Genomic DNA, 17770 nt, shown 5'->3' with positions numbered 1-17770 from the left:
TTTCAAGTCTATTAGTAGAGTTAATTTTTATTTGTTAAGTGATTATTTGAGAGAATAAATAAATTATTAAAAGGAAGGGATGCAGTGATTGTATCTATGGAATAGACAAATACATACATACATGTGGGAAACGGAACGGTGACGGGTGAAAGAGAGGTATGAGGTGTGCGAGAGGGAAGAAAGGCTTATGGCGGCGGATGTAAGACGAAGTGTGCGTGCGGAATATAGTAAAATTATTTAAAGTATTAAAAGACGTATTTACAAGCAAACAACCATTTATTTATTTCAATCCCACAATTTTGGAAGCTCGTCCGGGATTGGAATTGTTGAAGAAGATTTATATTCCGCAAAAAGACGAACTACGATTGTGCCGGCCACGTGCTAACGCGCCATCGTATGAAGACGACACAACGCGGTGTGTTTTGCACTATTTTACGACGTATACACGGCAAGAAGACGACGACGACGACGACGACGATACTTTGTTTGCTTTAAGAAGTAATTTTCAAGATGACGGAAGTAAAAACGACGGGTGCTGAACAAACCACGATGTCCGCGCTTTTCCTCCATGGCATAACCAAATTCAGTGGGGACGATAAGTCGGTGTCATCAACCAAATGGGCACAGGATTTAGAAGACAATAGCGAGATTTTCAACTGGACGCCTCAACAAAAATTAATATTTGCCCGAAGATCACTAGTAGGTACGGCGGAATCATGGTTGAAGAGCGAAAAAACATTTAAAAGTTACGATGAACTCAAGACGGCGCTTCAAAAGGAATTCCCTGACACCGCTAACACCAAAGAAATGCACGAAGTTATGTCGTCGCGTAAGAAACAAAAAAATGAATCATACTATGAATACATGTTAATTATGAAGGAGTTGGGTCGCAGAGCTAAATTCCCGGATTACGTTTCAGTTCAATATATCATCGACGGTTTTAGCGATTATGAACCTAATAAATCGATATTGTATGGCGCCAACTCTTACGCTACGTTAAAAGAAAAATTATCATTATACGAAAAGATGAAAGCAAAGATGAAGAACAATGTACAATAATTTAAAGATAATGTCAACCGACGTGTAAGTAGACCTCAATCATCCCGAAGGTGTTACAATTGTGGCGATTTGAATCATGTTGCAAGTATGTGTCGCAGTGGCATTAAATGTTTTCGCTGTAATAAGTTTGGTCATAAGGGTTTCTCAACCCCATAGAAAAAGGAATCATGCCATTAGATACACTACACTTAGATCACGTTGACCTTTGACTCAAACTACGAAGCAGTACAATCATATACTCACCATAGTAGATGCATTTACAAAATTTGTATGGTTGTTCCCCACAAAGAGTACATCAAGCAGAGAGACTTTGAATAAGTTAGAAATCCATCAGCAGACTTTTGGTAATCCACGACGAATAATAACAGACAGAGGTACAGCTTTTACTAGTCACGAGTTTACAGAATATTGCAAGGAAGAAGACATAGAACATGTGCAGATTACAACCGGCGTTCCTAGAGGCAACGGTCAAGTTGAAAGGATTCACAAGATAATAATACCTATACTTACAAAGTTGTGTATGGAAAATTCTGGTCTTTGGTACAGACATGTCAGTCGAGTTCAAAGAGCGATTAATAGTACATATCAACGGAGTATTAATTGCACTCCTTTTGATCTTTTGATAAAAACAAGAATGCGAGTGAAAGAGGATATTAAAATTCAAGAATTGTTACAGGAAGAATACATATTACAATCATTTAATGAAGATAGAGAAGAATTGAGAAAACAGGCTAAGGAACAAGTATTTAAGGTTCAAGAAGAGAATTCTAAATATTTTAATAAGAATAGGAAAATCAGCTCGCAGTACAAAGTTGGAGATTTAGTGCAAATTTTTGCAAACGAACATCTCCTTGGAGCCTGCTCTAAGTGTTGTTTGGTGAGGGATGGTAGATGATGAATGATAAACTTATAACTTTACTTGTGTCTTACTTGCCCATTGTCATGGATTTATTTTCCTAATGTGTTGATTATATTAAGATGGTTAAACTTGTATTTGTGTGGTACTATTTACAATTTAGTACTTATTATTGTTTTGGTTGAATTTGTGTTGAGTACTATTCAGAACTCATTATTTTCACGGTTAACTTATTGTTACTATTGAGTACTTGTTGTTGTAGCTAAAATATAAAACTAAGATTTGTTTCCTGAATAGATTAAAGATGTAAGGTTTGTTTTCTAAGTTGATGTTTATAAGAAGTGCAGAATTTATAAAGAAATACCTATTTTTGTTTATGGTTATTAAATATTAAGGTTATTTAGCAGTGTGTATTAACTTAAGATTTCAGATTGTAAAATATGTTAAGAAAAGTGTTATGACAGATGATGTATTGTTTTGAATGAAGAAATATAATGAGCGAGGATGAATGTCTGAGGATAAACTTTTGTTTTGGTTAACTCAAAGAATTAAATTAGCTTTTTCTTTTGTTTGGATGTTTTTAACATGATGTTTAATTGAAACCTAGCTATGTAATAGATGCCTACTTTAGAGGACAGACATTGTTGCAGGACGGCCGAATGTGGGAAACGGAACGGTGACGGGTGAAAGAGAGGTATGAGGTGTGCGAGAGGGAAGAAAGGCTTATGGCGGCGGATGTAAGACGAAGTGTGCGTGCGGAATATAGTAAAATTATTTAAAGTATTAAAAGACGTATTTACAAGCAAACAACCATTTATTTATTTCAATCCCACATACATTAATTGAATAGATAAATGATGTTACTTACTACTTTTGAGGGAGTTTACAATGAAAAATTATTGGTTAGGGATAGTGGATATTCTCAGACCAGATATACGATGATACCACTGCCTGAAAATACACCTATTACTAGATGTGAAAAATTCTATCAGGATAATTTATTAAATTAATTATCTCAAATAAGAACTCCTAATGTAATAGAGAGAACATTTGGTATTTAGAAGAGAAGAATTCCTATTCTTTCAAAAGGAATAAATATTACGAAGATTGCCAGGTAAAACTATTTCCATACCTTAGCGGGTTGCAGACCAAGAGCTAAAATCAAATCAGCTTGGTTTGCTTGGCCGAGTTCTATACATTTGTAATTGCAGTCTGCTGCATCTATGTTACCTTGCTATACATTTTTAGACCTTTATTTAAAGGGTTACGAAATAATCTTATCACAAAAAATTTTAAATACTCCATGGATGGCCAAGAAAAACTTGCAAAGTGGGAAAAAACATACAATTATTATATAGAAACAACCCAACCTACAAAGGATTGAACCTAATAAAAAGAATGTCTGAGAATCACTGCAATAAATAAAATGAAAGTAAAATTTGCATCCCAATTGTTTAGCCAAACAGTTGGCAAAACCATGGGTTTTTTAGCTGGCACAGCATTTTCTCAAACAACTGGATAGAAAAGATGGCATAATTACTAGACGTAGGTGTGCCGGATGTTATAATGAATTTCGCCAAAAAGGGGAAACATCAGCAGCTGCCAATAATAAAGCCAAAAGAGTTTCACAAATATGTAACATTTGTACCAAACCGTACTGTCTACAATGTTTCCAAAAAGAACATAATAAAATGAACTTTTATTTTATTCGGTACTTTTTTCTTTTTTAATAAACTGCTATTTTTCTTTACATTTTATGTTTTATTTAACACGTCCGTTATTTATTTAGCAGTGAAAACGCAAAACAATATATATATGGATAACTTTAGTTTCGATATAATTATTTTTTTAATCGCAATTACGATAAAACGGTACATCTGTTACCTATGTCCCTACACAATTTGTAATATATAGGTTATGTTCTGTCAAGTCCACGTGAAATAAACGACGATCTCTCCACGTTCACTGTTGTAAACAGCCTGGAAATCGTATGGACGAACAGACCACATATTGTCTGTGGACTAGTAGTGCTATATAGTCTACAGACCATATGAGGTCATATCTATCTATAACCTGTGGCAATTGTATTGTGGCAATTTACGACTTACAGACTGTGCTACAACTTCCATGAGGAAATACGTCTATTTTTTACTACAAATCCAAGCTTAATACTTTGAACTTCACAAATAGGTAATGATTAAACAGATTGTTTCTTTTGGTATGAGGGAGAAGCGAACCGCGGGGCTGATGAAATAGGATCTTGTGTATACAAGTTTATCGAAAATACACTGCTAAATTACGATGGACCCGGACTAGATCTGATATTCTACTCCGACAACTGCTGCGGTCAGAATAAGAATCGGTTTATTGTATCTCTTTACTTGTTCGCATTATTTAAATTCCCTAAAATAAGATGAATTACGCACAAGTACCTAATAACAGGCCACACACAAAATGAAGGGGACTCCGTGCATTTTACAATTGAAAAGCAAATTCAGAAAAGACTGAAATCGGGTCCAATTTATGTAACCAGTCAGTACGTGAAAGCGATAAAATGCGCTAAGAGAAAGGGCAGACCCTACGCCGTAACAGAAATGGCATGTCGTGATTTTTACTCTCTGAAGCGTCTATCTGAGGAAATTGGAATGACAAAAACATTTAAAATTTCCGAAATAAAAGTTTTTAAATTAATGCAAGATGATTCTACCAAGTTATTTTTCAAAACTTCTTATAAGGATGATCAATATTCCGAAACAGTTTTAACACTTAGAATAGACGAGAGACTTCACGAGTGGCGCAGAGCTAATATTACATCGCCTTTTGCAAACCTAAAAAAAGAGTAATTACTGTGAATAAAATCAACAAAAATGCTTCAGGATGATTTTCGTTTTTAGTATTAAAAACATACCTTGCTAAAAGATGAGGCTGTTAATAGGCATCTTCGGAGCTCCAGCCATAATGCGCTTTCAGCTTGTAGAACTGTGTCTCGTTCTACCTCATGTCGCTTTTCTACCAGGCCTTTCAAGTTTTGCAAAAATATATTTTTTGCAGTTTCATATTGGTGTGGCGTTAAATCCTTTTGGCATCTCTCGCCATAGTCGTTCCTTTCATTTTGAAACACAAGCTTTTTTTTAAAGCCTGGTCTAAGGTTACGATTCCTCTTACAATGTCTCGACTCCAGTAGCTTAATTGATTTCCTCGGGCTTTTTGCAAAGTTTGATTTGTACAAACTGTACTGAGCTTGACCAGTATTGAAAGCTACAACTGCAGCGTGACACCGAGATGTATACGAATTTATCAAGGAAAAATTTATGCGTTTGCCACCAACGTGCTTTGCAACAATACTGTTAAATTGTTCGGCTCTATTATTATTTAAATTATATAGCAAGCTTTTTGAATTTAGAGCAATTTGTGTTGTATGAACCATTACTTTTCTAAATAGTTTTTTCGCCAAAGAAACCGATTTTGCTCTTCTTTCTTATCATCTGTACAATAATAAGTAAGCAGAAAAATCTTTAAAAATTTTAAAACTTGTGAGAAAACATTATTTGAAAAAAAAATGAAAAAGAAAAGATGTAAGTACATATATAAGTTGTCGAGAATTTATAAAAAATAGAAAATTTTTGTCGTACCCTAGTGCGAATATGACAATATTTTTTTCATGTTTACAGGATGTATTAAAAAATAAAAGTCATATTGTAAACACAAACAATTACATTAAAACTTTGTTACAACGTGTAATAGCAGATACAAAATTTATTGAATGTCCAAATCATAAGAGATTTAATAGACTTCTTTTTTGATTTTACGTGCAGATTTTTTACATTTAGTTGGTGTAAGGCCACAAATAAATTATTAAACGGTATCAATAAACACTTCGATTCTGAAGACTCCATTCAAGTAGAATCTTTAATTATCGCAATAAAGTGTGTTTTAATTGTAATAATTTAAGAGTGTTTTAATGTAATAATTTAAGAGTTTTTCATGGCTGGTATGATTGTTAATGCGTGTGCTGTTATCCACAATATGCGCATTATCAATCAACTTCAGCAACATGATTATACTGAATCTGCAGACGTTCCGTGTGAACGTAATGATAATTATAATATGGGTGCAGGTAACTCATCTTGAATTAAATGGTTATATCGAATTATTAAATAACTATAGTTGTTGTTTACTATTATGTAGTTGCTATTCGCTCAATTTTGTATCTCTAAAACAGTAAGTAAAATACAAAGACTATATTATATAACTTTATGTTGTACTAGCGGTCCGCCCCGGCTTCGCCCGTGGTACATAATATTTACGTTTTCTCTACATAAAAACCATCCTCGTACTTTAAGGAATATAATAAAAAAAGAATTATCGAAATCGGTTCAGCCGTTCTCGAGTTATGCGCTTACCAACACATTTTGCGATTCATTTTTATATATAAGAAGACTAGCGGTCCGCCCCGGCTTCGCCCGTGGTACATGTTTACGTTTTCTCTACATAAGAACCATTCTCGTACTTCAAGGAATATAATAAAAAAAGAATTATCGAAATCGGTTCAGCCGTTCTCGAGTTATGCGCGTACCAACACATTTTGCGATTCATTTTTATATATAAGAGAAGATCAGTACTATGTTAATGTTTAAATCCAAGCACTTTCAGTATATTTGGAGGTGTATTTTGAAATATAGTTGGTATATAAAAATTAACCAAAATGAAATAACTTTTAAAGGTATATCTGATCGAGCTGTTGCGGAAGAAATACGCAAGACTCTTATTGAAAATCATTTTAGATAAGGTGATCGTATGTTAAAATTATCATATTTTATAAATAACTAGGTTTCCGCCCGCGGCTTCGCCCGCGCAGCCAAAGAAAAACCCGCATAGTCCCTTGGGATTTCCGGGATTGCGTCATTTTCCCGGGATAAAAAGTAGCCTATGTCCTTTCTCGGGTATCAAAATATCTCCATATCAAATTTCATGAAAATTGGTTCAGTAGTTTAGGCGTGATTGAGTAACAGACAGACAGACAGATTTACTTTCGCATTTATAATATTAGTATGGATGATACACTATAATCCTATTTATATTCGAAATATGACTTTAATGGAATATTTAAATTTTCAGATGCTGCAACATTTTTAATTTTTTTTAATCTTAATGTACTTACAAAATAAACACCATATTACAATTTTCTGTCATTTTATTTAAAAAAAAAACACCAAAAAGTTTATTCTTTCTTTTTCTTCTGTTCATCTGCTTTCATCATAGCACAAAATTTTTTTTTGTGCTAAGATTAAAAGTGCATCTCCTATTTTATTCATGGCTTCAGCGAATGAGGCGGCTGTTTCTGCCATTTTTTGAGTAGCATTTGCAAACGTCTGCAATAAGAAAAACCAATTCTTTTATTTCATTAATTTTATATTATAATATATAGCCAAAAAATAATAAATTGTCAAACTCGCATACCCTCATTGCTTCTGCGTTTGATTTTGCGATGGATAAGAAATCAATCCGAGCTGCAGCGAGCTGCCGATTAATGCTGCGACGAGGAATGGCTCCTGAAAATCGCGCAATTCAACAATTTATTGTTTCTTTTTATCTCACGTTGCAATGTAGCAATTTTATAATTTCTGTATATGAAGATTTTTCAAAGGCGTAAGGCGTTTTTCCAAAGTGGCATAAGTAACTTTTTTACGCGGTGAAACATCCTATTCCTATAACAATTTCGTTTGACCAATGCGAGAACGTTATTCGCTTATTACTTTAATATTGCTCATATTATGTTTATACAATACTAGCTTACCGCCCGCGGCTTCACCCGCTTTGTCTAAAACCTAATAAATTATATACTAAAACCTTCCTCTCTCTATCTATTAAAAAAAAGATTATTTAAAGATTTAAGCATACAAAGGGACATAGGGACAGAGAAAGCGACTTTGTTTTATACTATGTAGTGATTGATGATAAAACTCACGATTCCTTTCATGGTTCTGACGTCTTCTAGAACCTGTAAATTTAAAAATTGTATATTATGATATATTGTTACAAATCTATACAGTTTTTCAGTACAAAACTACTACAATAAATTTAACAATATTCGAGACTCACGCACCTGCAGTTTCAGATCTATTATTATTGGCAGAAGTATTGTTTGGGCCAGCACTTGCATACAACTCATTGACTGAAAAACGTATTAGTGTTTAATAGATATGCCAGCGTAAGATTGTGTCTGTGAATGTGACCATTATAGTATTACAGGCGCTAGACATGTGATCAAATACGCAAATACCTACAAAGTCGCGAAGTGTGGCACTGACATTTGCCTATTTGTTCAAAGTTTGAACACATATTTGAAGTTTGCCGAGTCGAGTCGGTTTTTCTGCGAACATCAAAGTAATCAAACTTCAAAGTTGCTTCAAAGTTTGTGCGGCCTGCCACACTTGTTGCGTGTGCGCCGCTGAACGGAGCAGTTGTATGCAATAGTTAATCTGTGAGTGGTATTTTGAGCGTCAATAATGGAGTGGGGTAATGACGCAGTAATAGAATTATTTATTGAGCTACTTCAACCAAAAAATTTAAAGGCACTCAAATAAAACAGTCTGACGGAGTCATCAAAATCGTCGTCTATTCTGTGAGCCATCTTTGCGGTAACTGTGCCCGTAAATCATTTGAAATACAAGTCTAGCCGGATACATTTGTGCAAATAAAGTTTGATCGAAGTTTTGAAAATGTGTGCTCAAACTTTGATCCCCATGTCTGGCGCCGGCTTATGAAAGGGGCATTCGATGTGATGGATATAATTAGGTTCGGTTTATTTAAACTACGCAGATATAGGGTACGACTTGCGGGTTAGTTAACAGTTTTTACAATCTTAATATAACAGATACATTTATCTTCTTATATATAAAAATGAATCGCAAAATGTGTTGGTAAGCGCATAACTCGAGAACGGCTGAACCGATTTCGATAATTCTTTTTTTATTATATTCCTTGAAGTACGAGGAAGGTTCTTATGTAGAGAAAACGTAAATATTATGTACCACGGGCGAAGCCGGGGCGGACCGCTAGTTATTATAATAATTGTAGCAGGTAATTAATTAATCTCTGATTTTACCTTGGGGTTGCAAAAGCTCATTTTCTAAGTCAAATTCGATAGAATTGATGGAAGCAGCTTCAGATATATTTGGAGCTGCTTCCCCCTCTTCCACATCTACTATTGATGACAGTGACAATTTTGCGCCCTCGAATAGATCTTCATTCTGTAAAAAAATATTTATTAGACATCTTCTTGTTCCTTTGAGCTTATTAATTTGAAAATTAATTAGAACGCATCATGATTATCTAATACTAGATTTCCGCCCGCGGCTTCGCCCGCGTTTTCAAAGGAAAACCCGCATAGTTCCCGTTCCCGTGGGATTTCCGGGATATGAAATGAAATGAAATGAAAATAAGTTTATTATGGACACAAAAAAAAGATACAATTTAGTTAAAAAAAAGGAACTTAAAAGATATACGTATGCCATAATTAGGCCAACCACTCAGTGTGTTATCACTGATTTTCAGTGGCCGCCTTAGGATGTCTTATTGACAGTAGATGTATTTCCGTTCAGACTAAGGTATCCAACAATATGCAAGTATAAATTTAATTAAATCGATATAATATATACTTTATAACTATAATAAGTAAATGAATAATATATAATATATTGTGTATTAAATTAAATTTGTGCACATTTAATATACATAGATAAAAGTCAGCAATATAATATATTCAGATATTGATACATACATATTTATATTTATATGAAATTTGTATAAGTGAGTGTATTTTGACAAAAAGAAAATTAATCAATAAAGGACAACTGGATGGGGTTAAAATTTCTGATTGCGCTTTTGAATGTCAAGAAGATAAGACTTCAGTTTGTTTTTAAAAGAGAATACGCTTTGTTGGGAACGAATAGGCGGCGGTAGGTCGTTCCAGCATTTTGAAGCTTGGTATCTAAAACTCCCCCTAAATGCGGATGTTCTGTGAAGAGGTATTTCTAATAAAGAAGTGGATAAAACCTATCCTATATGTTAATCCAAGTTACCCTCTTCATTGTAATCGGTTCAGTACTTTTTACGTGAAAGAGTAATGGTACGTTTACACGCTTGCCAAGCCTTAGCAAGGATCGACAATCGCAAGCATGTAAAAAGGGCGTTTGGCTTGGCTTGCGTGGGCTTGTGCCTGCTTGCTTCCGATCCAGTCGAGTGTCGGTTTTTTTACGCAGATCAAAGGGCGTTTGCGGCAAGCGCTTGCGATGCATTTACATGTTGGTCCGCGTTTAGTAGCCATCGTGATCTCGCGATGAGTGCACGCTTGCTTGATTTTACAAAAAATAAATAAAAAATGAGTTGCTGGTCGAATGAGGAGAGTCTTTCGTTTCTAGAACATTACCAACTGGAACCATGCATCTGGAATCCGAAAGATGCAAATCATAAAGATAAGAAGAAACAAGCAGATGCATGGATTCGTCTTTCTAAACTTACTGGAAGGCCAGTAAAGGAAATAAAAAATAAAAAAGAGATATTGATGACTACTTTTCGCAAACACTTGAAAAAAAAAACGTGAATCTATGCGTTCTGGGCTCTGGCGCAGGTATGTTCCTACGATACATTTATAATTATTTTGATAGTCTGCAAGGTGTAACTGTTTAAAAGCGTTGGTTAGTTTCTCGATTATTCCATACTATCTCGCTCTAATTTTCGATGTTTTTATTTTATTTTAGGTGCCGAAGAAATATACAATCCAACTTGGTATGCTTACGAAATCATGGAGTCATTTTTACTACCAGTATATACTTGCAATGAAGGGATAAACACCGAAACAGTAAGTAAATAAATTTATTTATTCTAAGGGCCGACTTTTCAATCCTTGGTTTAAAATTTATCCGTCCAATAAAGTATTATCGTAACATTTTAAAATGCCACCTGTAAACTGTCAAATACGGACAATAAGAATACATTTTTGAAATGGTAGTTTAATGCGTTATTGGACGAATAAGTTTTAACCAACGATTGAAAAATCAGCCCTAAAACATATAATAAATCTGTAGAAGGGTCAATTCTGTACATTGAAAATATTGAAAAAATAATTAGCAGGGGGTGTTACTGGATCGATACCAAACCCAAATATGTGATTAAAAAAATTTTTGTCTGTCTGTCTGTCTGTCTGTATGTGAAGGCATCACGTGAAAACTAACGGTTCGATTTCGATGAAACTTGGTATAATTATACCTTATTATCCTGGGCATAAAATAGGATACTTTTTATCCCGGAAAAATACGTAGAAAAAAATAAATCTTAATTTTTCCGCGCGGACGGAGTCGCGGGCGGAAGCTAGTTCTAAATAAAAAAAAAACACCGGTTGGTTATTATACCTACATTTATTTATACATTTTTATCAACTTATCCAATCCTATTAAAATATGAAGTAAATTCTTCCCTGACTTCTCTGGCGTTCACCGGAGATCTTCGTGGTATTTGTGGTAAATTTTGCAATGCATTATATTCGTCGTTATCTCTACGCCATGAACCTGGGGTAACCATATTTCCACTACTGTCATATACGTCAAACGAACTCTGAGGAGTATATCGATTTGAAGAACTTTTACTTGTTCTCAAAAAGTTATGTAGTAATACACAAGTCATCGTAAATTCCGTTACAGTTTGTGGTTCTAAATTGATAGGGCGTCTGAATATTCTGAAAACTGAGGTTAAAATTCCAAACGTATTTTCAACTACAACTCTGGATCTAGATAAATTTTGGTTAAATAACCTTTTTGGTGAGTCTACTTCATGGTTTCCAGGGTAGGGTTTCATTACGTGTTGACTCAATGCAAAAGCACCGTCAGCTAAAAACACGTATGGAATATTAATATTCGATCCTGAAAGTGGACATGGTGGTGGAAAATTTATCTCGTTTCTAATTATTCTTTTCCATAGTAAACAATTATTAAAGACGCCGCCGTCACTTATTCTTCCTTGACTCCCGATGTCTGCGAATACAAATTTGTATTTGCTATCCACTAAAGCCAAAAGGACAATGCTAAAAGTTTTCTTATAATTGAAATACTCTGTTCCACTATGCGTTGGGCTTTCAATGACTACATGCTTGCCATCCAATGCACCTATGCAATGTGGAAATTTAGTCCTGAATCCTTCTTCTATATTAAGCCATCCTTCTGCTGTGGTGGGCATCTGTAAAAAGAAAGTAAATGAAGTGTAAGTTTAAGTATATTATTTTTTTTTGCAGCAATCACAACAAATAGAAGAAGATACAGATCAGACAGAGGATGACCCTCTGATAAGAGACCGTACAAGTACGGTTACCACACCATCCAGACCACCATCTAGATCACCATCCAGACCACCATCCATACAAGCTGTTACTAATAAACGTCGTCGCCCTGCTTCTGAAACGGCTGAAAAGCAAATGGCCGTGGCTTTTGGACAATTAACAAATGTTTTGGGTCAAAGGCAGAATGAAAATATACCTGCTCACAAAGACGATGATTGCGATCTATACGCAAAATTATTGGCTATAAAGCTACGTGAACTGTCAACTGATGAAAGAAAAATTATGATGTACCAACTACCAAATAGATGGGTTGTTTATTAACAGAATCAGTCAAAAATCAAATGAGCGTCATATATATTATTCTCGACCATCGTCAATGGCTGGTGCGTATTCAACACCATCTCCTGCTTATTCTGAACCTATTCTTAACAACCAAAGTTTTTTTCCCTCTCCAAACACACAAACTTCTTATTCAGCGCCATGGCAAAACATATACCAACTCCAATAGCTCGAGCTCCGTCTACATCAACAGCACCCTCGTCATCTATTCGTATCATATCGGACCAAATCATCAACCCAGCCTCACGTGAAACCAACATTATAAACATGGCTATGCTGAATGCTTTCGAAGATTTTGATTCGTCGACATAATTCTTATTTAAATTAATAAATAATTAAACAATAAAGCATTCGGCTAACATACATTCTTAGAACAGATTTCCTATGATTCTATTAAAATATAAATAAATGTATAACATAATGTTTTGTTTTATTCCTACCTTAACTAGATCCTTTAGAATTTCATTAAGAGCTCGGCAAACTTCACGAATGATTATTGATATCATAGAGACAGATACTTTAAATAAGTAGTGAAGGCTTTTGTAAGAATCACCAGATGCTAAAAATCGTAGCGTAATGGCAAGACGAAATTTGGCTGGTATAGCTTCTCTGAAGTCTGTATCATGCTTGGATATCATTGGTGAAATTTTTTGCAGTAAAAACTCAAAATCAGAATAGCTCATTCGGCAGAAGTTATCAAACTCTCCAGATGGTTCATATAAAAGTTCATTAAATTTCTCTTCTATAAATTGTCTGTAACAAATAAAATATATCGTAAGTATTGTGGCATAACTCAACTGCAACAGATAATGGTTAAATCAAAATAGGTAGATACCTGGTACGATTATGATGAATCTTTTTCATCCACCATCTTCGCTGTCGTCGAGCTCTCCTTTTTTTTATTTCACTTTGCTTACATTTCAAATAAAAGTACGTTAAACCAAAAGCAATAGCCGTCACAAGTTCGGTGTCCGCCATGCTTGGATGTATATTGCAGACTGACGCATACACAAGCGTATAAACGCCTTTCAAACGCCAAACGAGATTTGTGGAGGCTTGGGACTGTTTGCAGTTTGCCAAGGCTTGGCAAGCGTGTAAACGTACCATAACAAACATCCATACATCCATCCTTACAAACTTTCGCCTTTATAATAGTATATATTAAGATTAAGATTGAAAATCAATTAGAACCTAATGAATAAGATAAAAGATTTTAAAATACACTTACAATTCGAGGAGATTGTACCACAGACATTGAATCGGGACAGCTTGTTCCAAAAACATAATCTGAACCGGTAATAGAGATAATTCTTCTTTCCAATTCTGTCAATGGATCAGAATTTATATCTCTATTACCGGTAGCTGTTCTTTCTCTGCGCAAACGAGTGGCTTTATTACATGTTTTATACTTAAGGTCCCTCCAAACCTAAAAAAAATATTGTTTATTTATACTTGTTACTTATATATATTATATATAATATTATAAAGCTGAAGATTATGTTTGTCTGTTTGTTTGTTTGTACGCGCTAATCTCAGGAACTGGTCCGATATAAAAAATTATTTCGTTGTTAAATAGCCCATTATCGAGGAGCGCTATTATATCATCACGCTAAAACCAAAAAGCGCGGAGCACTGCAGGTACAACCGCGGCGCACAGCTAGTTGACTATAACATTAATTACTTAGTCCCTAGAAACAAACAAAAAAAAATGAAATTTAAAGTGTGTATTTAATTTGACGAGCGATTATTTCGCTCGTTTGTTTTTCCATCGCATTTAAACTCGATATTATTAAAAAAAGTTACATCTACTCAAAGCAAGTTCAGCAAGAGAGGGCATAAAAAAGGATGTAGAAATGTATAAGAATGATGAAAATGTATGTATAATTTCATTTGATCTAATGAAGACCCTACCAACTCCGGTAATAAGTACAGGAATATGCTATTACAAACGGCAACTGTGGACATACTGTCTCGGTATACATAATATGAAAACAAATGATGTGTATATGTTTATATGGGATGAAAGCATAGCTTCTCGTGGCCCACAAGAAATAGGTTCTTGCATAATGTATTTCCTTAAAAACATTGCCAAGTGTGAGCATTTGATTATGTACTCTGACCAATGTGGCGGCCAGAACCGCAACATTAAAATGGCAGTTATATGCCAATACATTGTTTCCAATCCTGAGTTCACAACAAAGAAAATTGACCACAAATTTTTAGTAAGTGGACATTCGTACATGACTTGCGATCAAGATTTCGGTCTAGTAGAAAAACAAAAACGTTTTTTTAAAAACATTTATGTTCCTCAAGATTGGAACCAAGTGATTTTGGCTGCCCGGAAAAAAAACCATTCATAATCATTAATATGACAAAAGATAATTTTTTTTCCACTCAGTCACTTGAAAGAAACATAACAAACAGAAAAGTTTCTGTAAGCAAGGGTAAAGTTGAGTGGCTAAAAATGCAATGGTTTTTCATGAAATGCATCCATTCAAGTTTTTTTTTAAGTACTCCAATAATATTGATGTTCTCTTTGAAGAGGTTGATTTGAAGAAACGCAATTCTGTTTTCATCCAGAACCTAAATATTTTATATCCTGATGGTCATGCCGTAAGTGATAAGAAAAAGAAAGATTTAATGGACTTATTACATTTTATACCACCTGTAAATCATTGTTTTTACAATGAGTTAAAGACATCAGCAGCTGAAATTGATATAATTTTCAATGATGAACCTATCGATGACTAGTATAAATTCCATTTAAGTACTGTTTAAATTAAAATGTAATTTTCTATTAATTTGAAAAATAAAAAGGTGGGACCTGCACAGCATGCACCTCCTATGGCAGTACGGCAAGACCAGATTGGGCACTGGCCCCAATGGTCTGACAAAAAAATTAGGTGCAAGTTTCCAAAGTGTACTGGATTTACTCACAATACATGCGAAAAATGCGGGGTTGCTCTATGCTATACCAAAACCAAGAACTGCTTCAGGAACTTCCATCTCTCATAACTTCCTTTTATATGTATAGTTTTTAAGATTACAACTCAGTGTTGCCCCTAGGCAACGCTCCCTATTTTTCAATTTTTTTCGGAAAATAATTACAATAAATAAAAACTATGAAACATTTGTATTTTTATTTTAGTTTAATTACCCAATAACAACCAAAAAAATAAAAAACATGTTATTGAGTTATAGAGGGTTAAGAGATTATTACGTAAAAGAAAAAAAACAAGATAATACAAGAAGTGGAAGTGCTGCACCTAAAAAACGTAAAAACTCGTACATTGAATTGCTTCGATTCTTGGATGTGGTGAAAGAGTCTCGGGTCTCATCGGGGAACATAAGTGCTCCGGCAGGTGATAATGACGAAAATGAAATTTCATATGATGAAATATCAACTAATACAAACACTCAACCAAGAAATGCAAACGAACAAGAAACTGTAACTGAGAATTTTATTTCACCTCAAACTGAAGAAGTTTCAGGGACCACCCAAAAGAAAAAAAAAACTAAAATGACAGCCTTTCAACAGAGTTTAATTACAGCAATGAATAAAAAGCAACAATCACCTAAAGCTGCCGAAGAAGATGCTGACACGAAATTTTTACTTTCTTTACTTCCTCAAATTAAGAGCCTAAATGAAAGACAAAATTGTGAATTCAGAATGGAAGTGATGAATTTGATTTATAAAATCAAATATCGTAACTCATTTAACATGTCACACAATCAAACGTATTCTTACAACAATCCTGGCTATAGTACATACGAACAATCACCTACAACATATAGTATACCTACAGGAGATGTGTCTGAAACTGAAACAGCACACTCAATTGAGGAAGATAATATATTTAAGTAATTAATCAATAATTTGTTTCATTTCATATACTTGCTTAATATTTTTCTTACCTTAATGTAACGGTCAGCCTTTCTTCGGGAGGTATAGCTGTTCTAAGTTTTGTATTTTGCTTGGTAATATAGTCCTTAGTTAAATTCAGCAATACATCAAATGATTGTATGGACATACGATAATATTCGAATGCTTTATCTGGATTAAGTCTTAGTTGCATATACAGGGTATGAAATTGCCCAATTTCTAGTCGAAGAGTATTTAAGGGATGAACCCAATATTTACGATTTATTCTTCTTTCTTCTTCTAATGCCTCATAAATAGCTATCACTTCTATCGGATCCAACACGAATTCACGAGCACACCGTATAAGCGCAGGCAGCCGACTGATGATCTGCCACTGAATATTCAGTGTGGCTGGTACCGTATAGAACGGATTGACCGCCGCGGAAGTTCGGCGACGGAGTTTCCGTCTAGTGTGTCAAAGGCCATAGTCTTAATAATAATGTACTGTGGTCGTCGTCGTTCGGCGAAGTGAGACGAACGGCACGTGTGCTGCTCCGGCGCGCTGTTTGTTTTATAAGGAACGAAATTTTGGTGAGCTATAAATTAAAGTATATCTTTATATATGATATTGTATTATGTATTACATAGAATGAATGAATGAATGAAAAATTCTTTATTGTACACCATAAAGGACAATTTAAAACACATAATAACTTATTTCACAATGTACATAGCATGACCTTGAAATAAAAAAGCTATTATCTGACGTGACAAGTCAGATTTTAGTTTTTTATGACCTAAATTTATATTTATTTTGGCCGCCACAAGTAGTGAGTAGAAAATTATCTCCTTCACATTTGGTGGCAATCTATTGCAAAAGTGCCACAAACATGATCTAATTTGATTGGCTCCTCGAGCTCCTATGGTCTCATCCCACATGTAGCATGTAGCCTGTAGCCTCATTTCTTACTAGGTCATGGATGGTTAAATTGAAGGACCAAAGCTGTCGTTTATAAAAGGATACCGAGGTTGTTAAATAAGGCGTTGGCAAGCATTGTTAAAGATCAAAAGTAACCCAACCGAAGAATCATTCTTAACTATGTATATACTCTGTCAATCCTTTTTTTCCCTATAAGCTTGTTCAGCTCGAGATTGATGTTCGGCTAACTCGGCAATCAAATTTATTTTGTGATCGCCGCCTGCTACTTTAATTTTGGCATTGAAGGCATCGCATGTGTTGCAGGTGTTTTTTGAGGGTTGTTTAAATAAGAGATTTAGGGCATGGAAGCATTTAGCATATAGTATCAAAGAAACAGGATTT

At 34.6% G+C, this 17770-nt stretch overlaps 2 protein-coding genes across 4 annotated transcripts; one reads left to right on the top strand and one right to left on the bottom strand.

Annotated features, from left to right (window-relative positions):
- Positions 1–7082: 7082 nt before the first annotated feature.
- On the bottom strand, positions 7083–17123 carry LOC149475745 (uncharacterized). 3 transcript variants are annotated; one of them, XM_089712976.1, is made up of 7 exons: positions 16503–17123; positions 13816–14013; positions 9024–9168; positions 8022–8090; positions 7884–7916; positions 7376–7467; positions 7083–7308 (listed from the first exon to the last, which is right to left on the bottom strand). In XM_089712976.1, the coding sequence occupies exons 2-7, from the start codon at positions 13840–13842 to the stop codon at positions 7159–7161; spliced, it is 516 nt and encodes a 171-aa protein (XP_089569102.1). In that variant the 5' UTR covers positions 13843–14013; positions 16503–17123; the 3' UTR covers positions 7083–7158. The 3 variants fall into 3 exon arrangements, with proteins under 3 accessions (XP_089569102.1, XP_089569101.1, XP_089569103.1); XM_089712975.1 differs by lacking the exon at positions 16503–17123 and having other exon boundaries at positions 13816–15389; XM_089712977.1 differs by lacking the exon at positions 16503–17123 and having other exon boundaries at positions 7083–7287; positions 13816–15389.
- On the top strand, positions 10549–12569 carry LOC149475746 (uncharacterized). Its single transcript, XM_089712450.1, has 2 exons — positions 10549–10778; positions 12204–12569. Exons 1-2 carry the CDS (start codon positions 10722–10724, stop codon positions 12567–12569), a joined length of 423 nt encoding a protein of 140 aa, XP_089568576.1. The 5' UTR covers positions 10549–10721.
- Positions 17124–17770: the final 647 nt, after the last annotated feature.

The sequence above is a fragment of the Colias philodice genome, chromosome 29 (genome assembly GCF_061535455.1).
Source record: "Colias philodice isolate Cphi_HAF_F1 chromosome 29, ilColPhil1 Martin Lab GWU primary, whole genome shotgun sequence".
Taxonomy (NCBI): Eukaryota; Metazoa; Arthropoda; class Insecta; order Lepidoptera; family Pieridae; genus Colias; species Colias philodice.
This window is presented reverse-complemented; position numbering and strand designations above follow the sequence as displayed.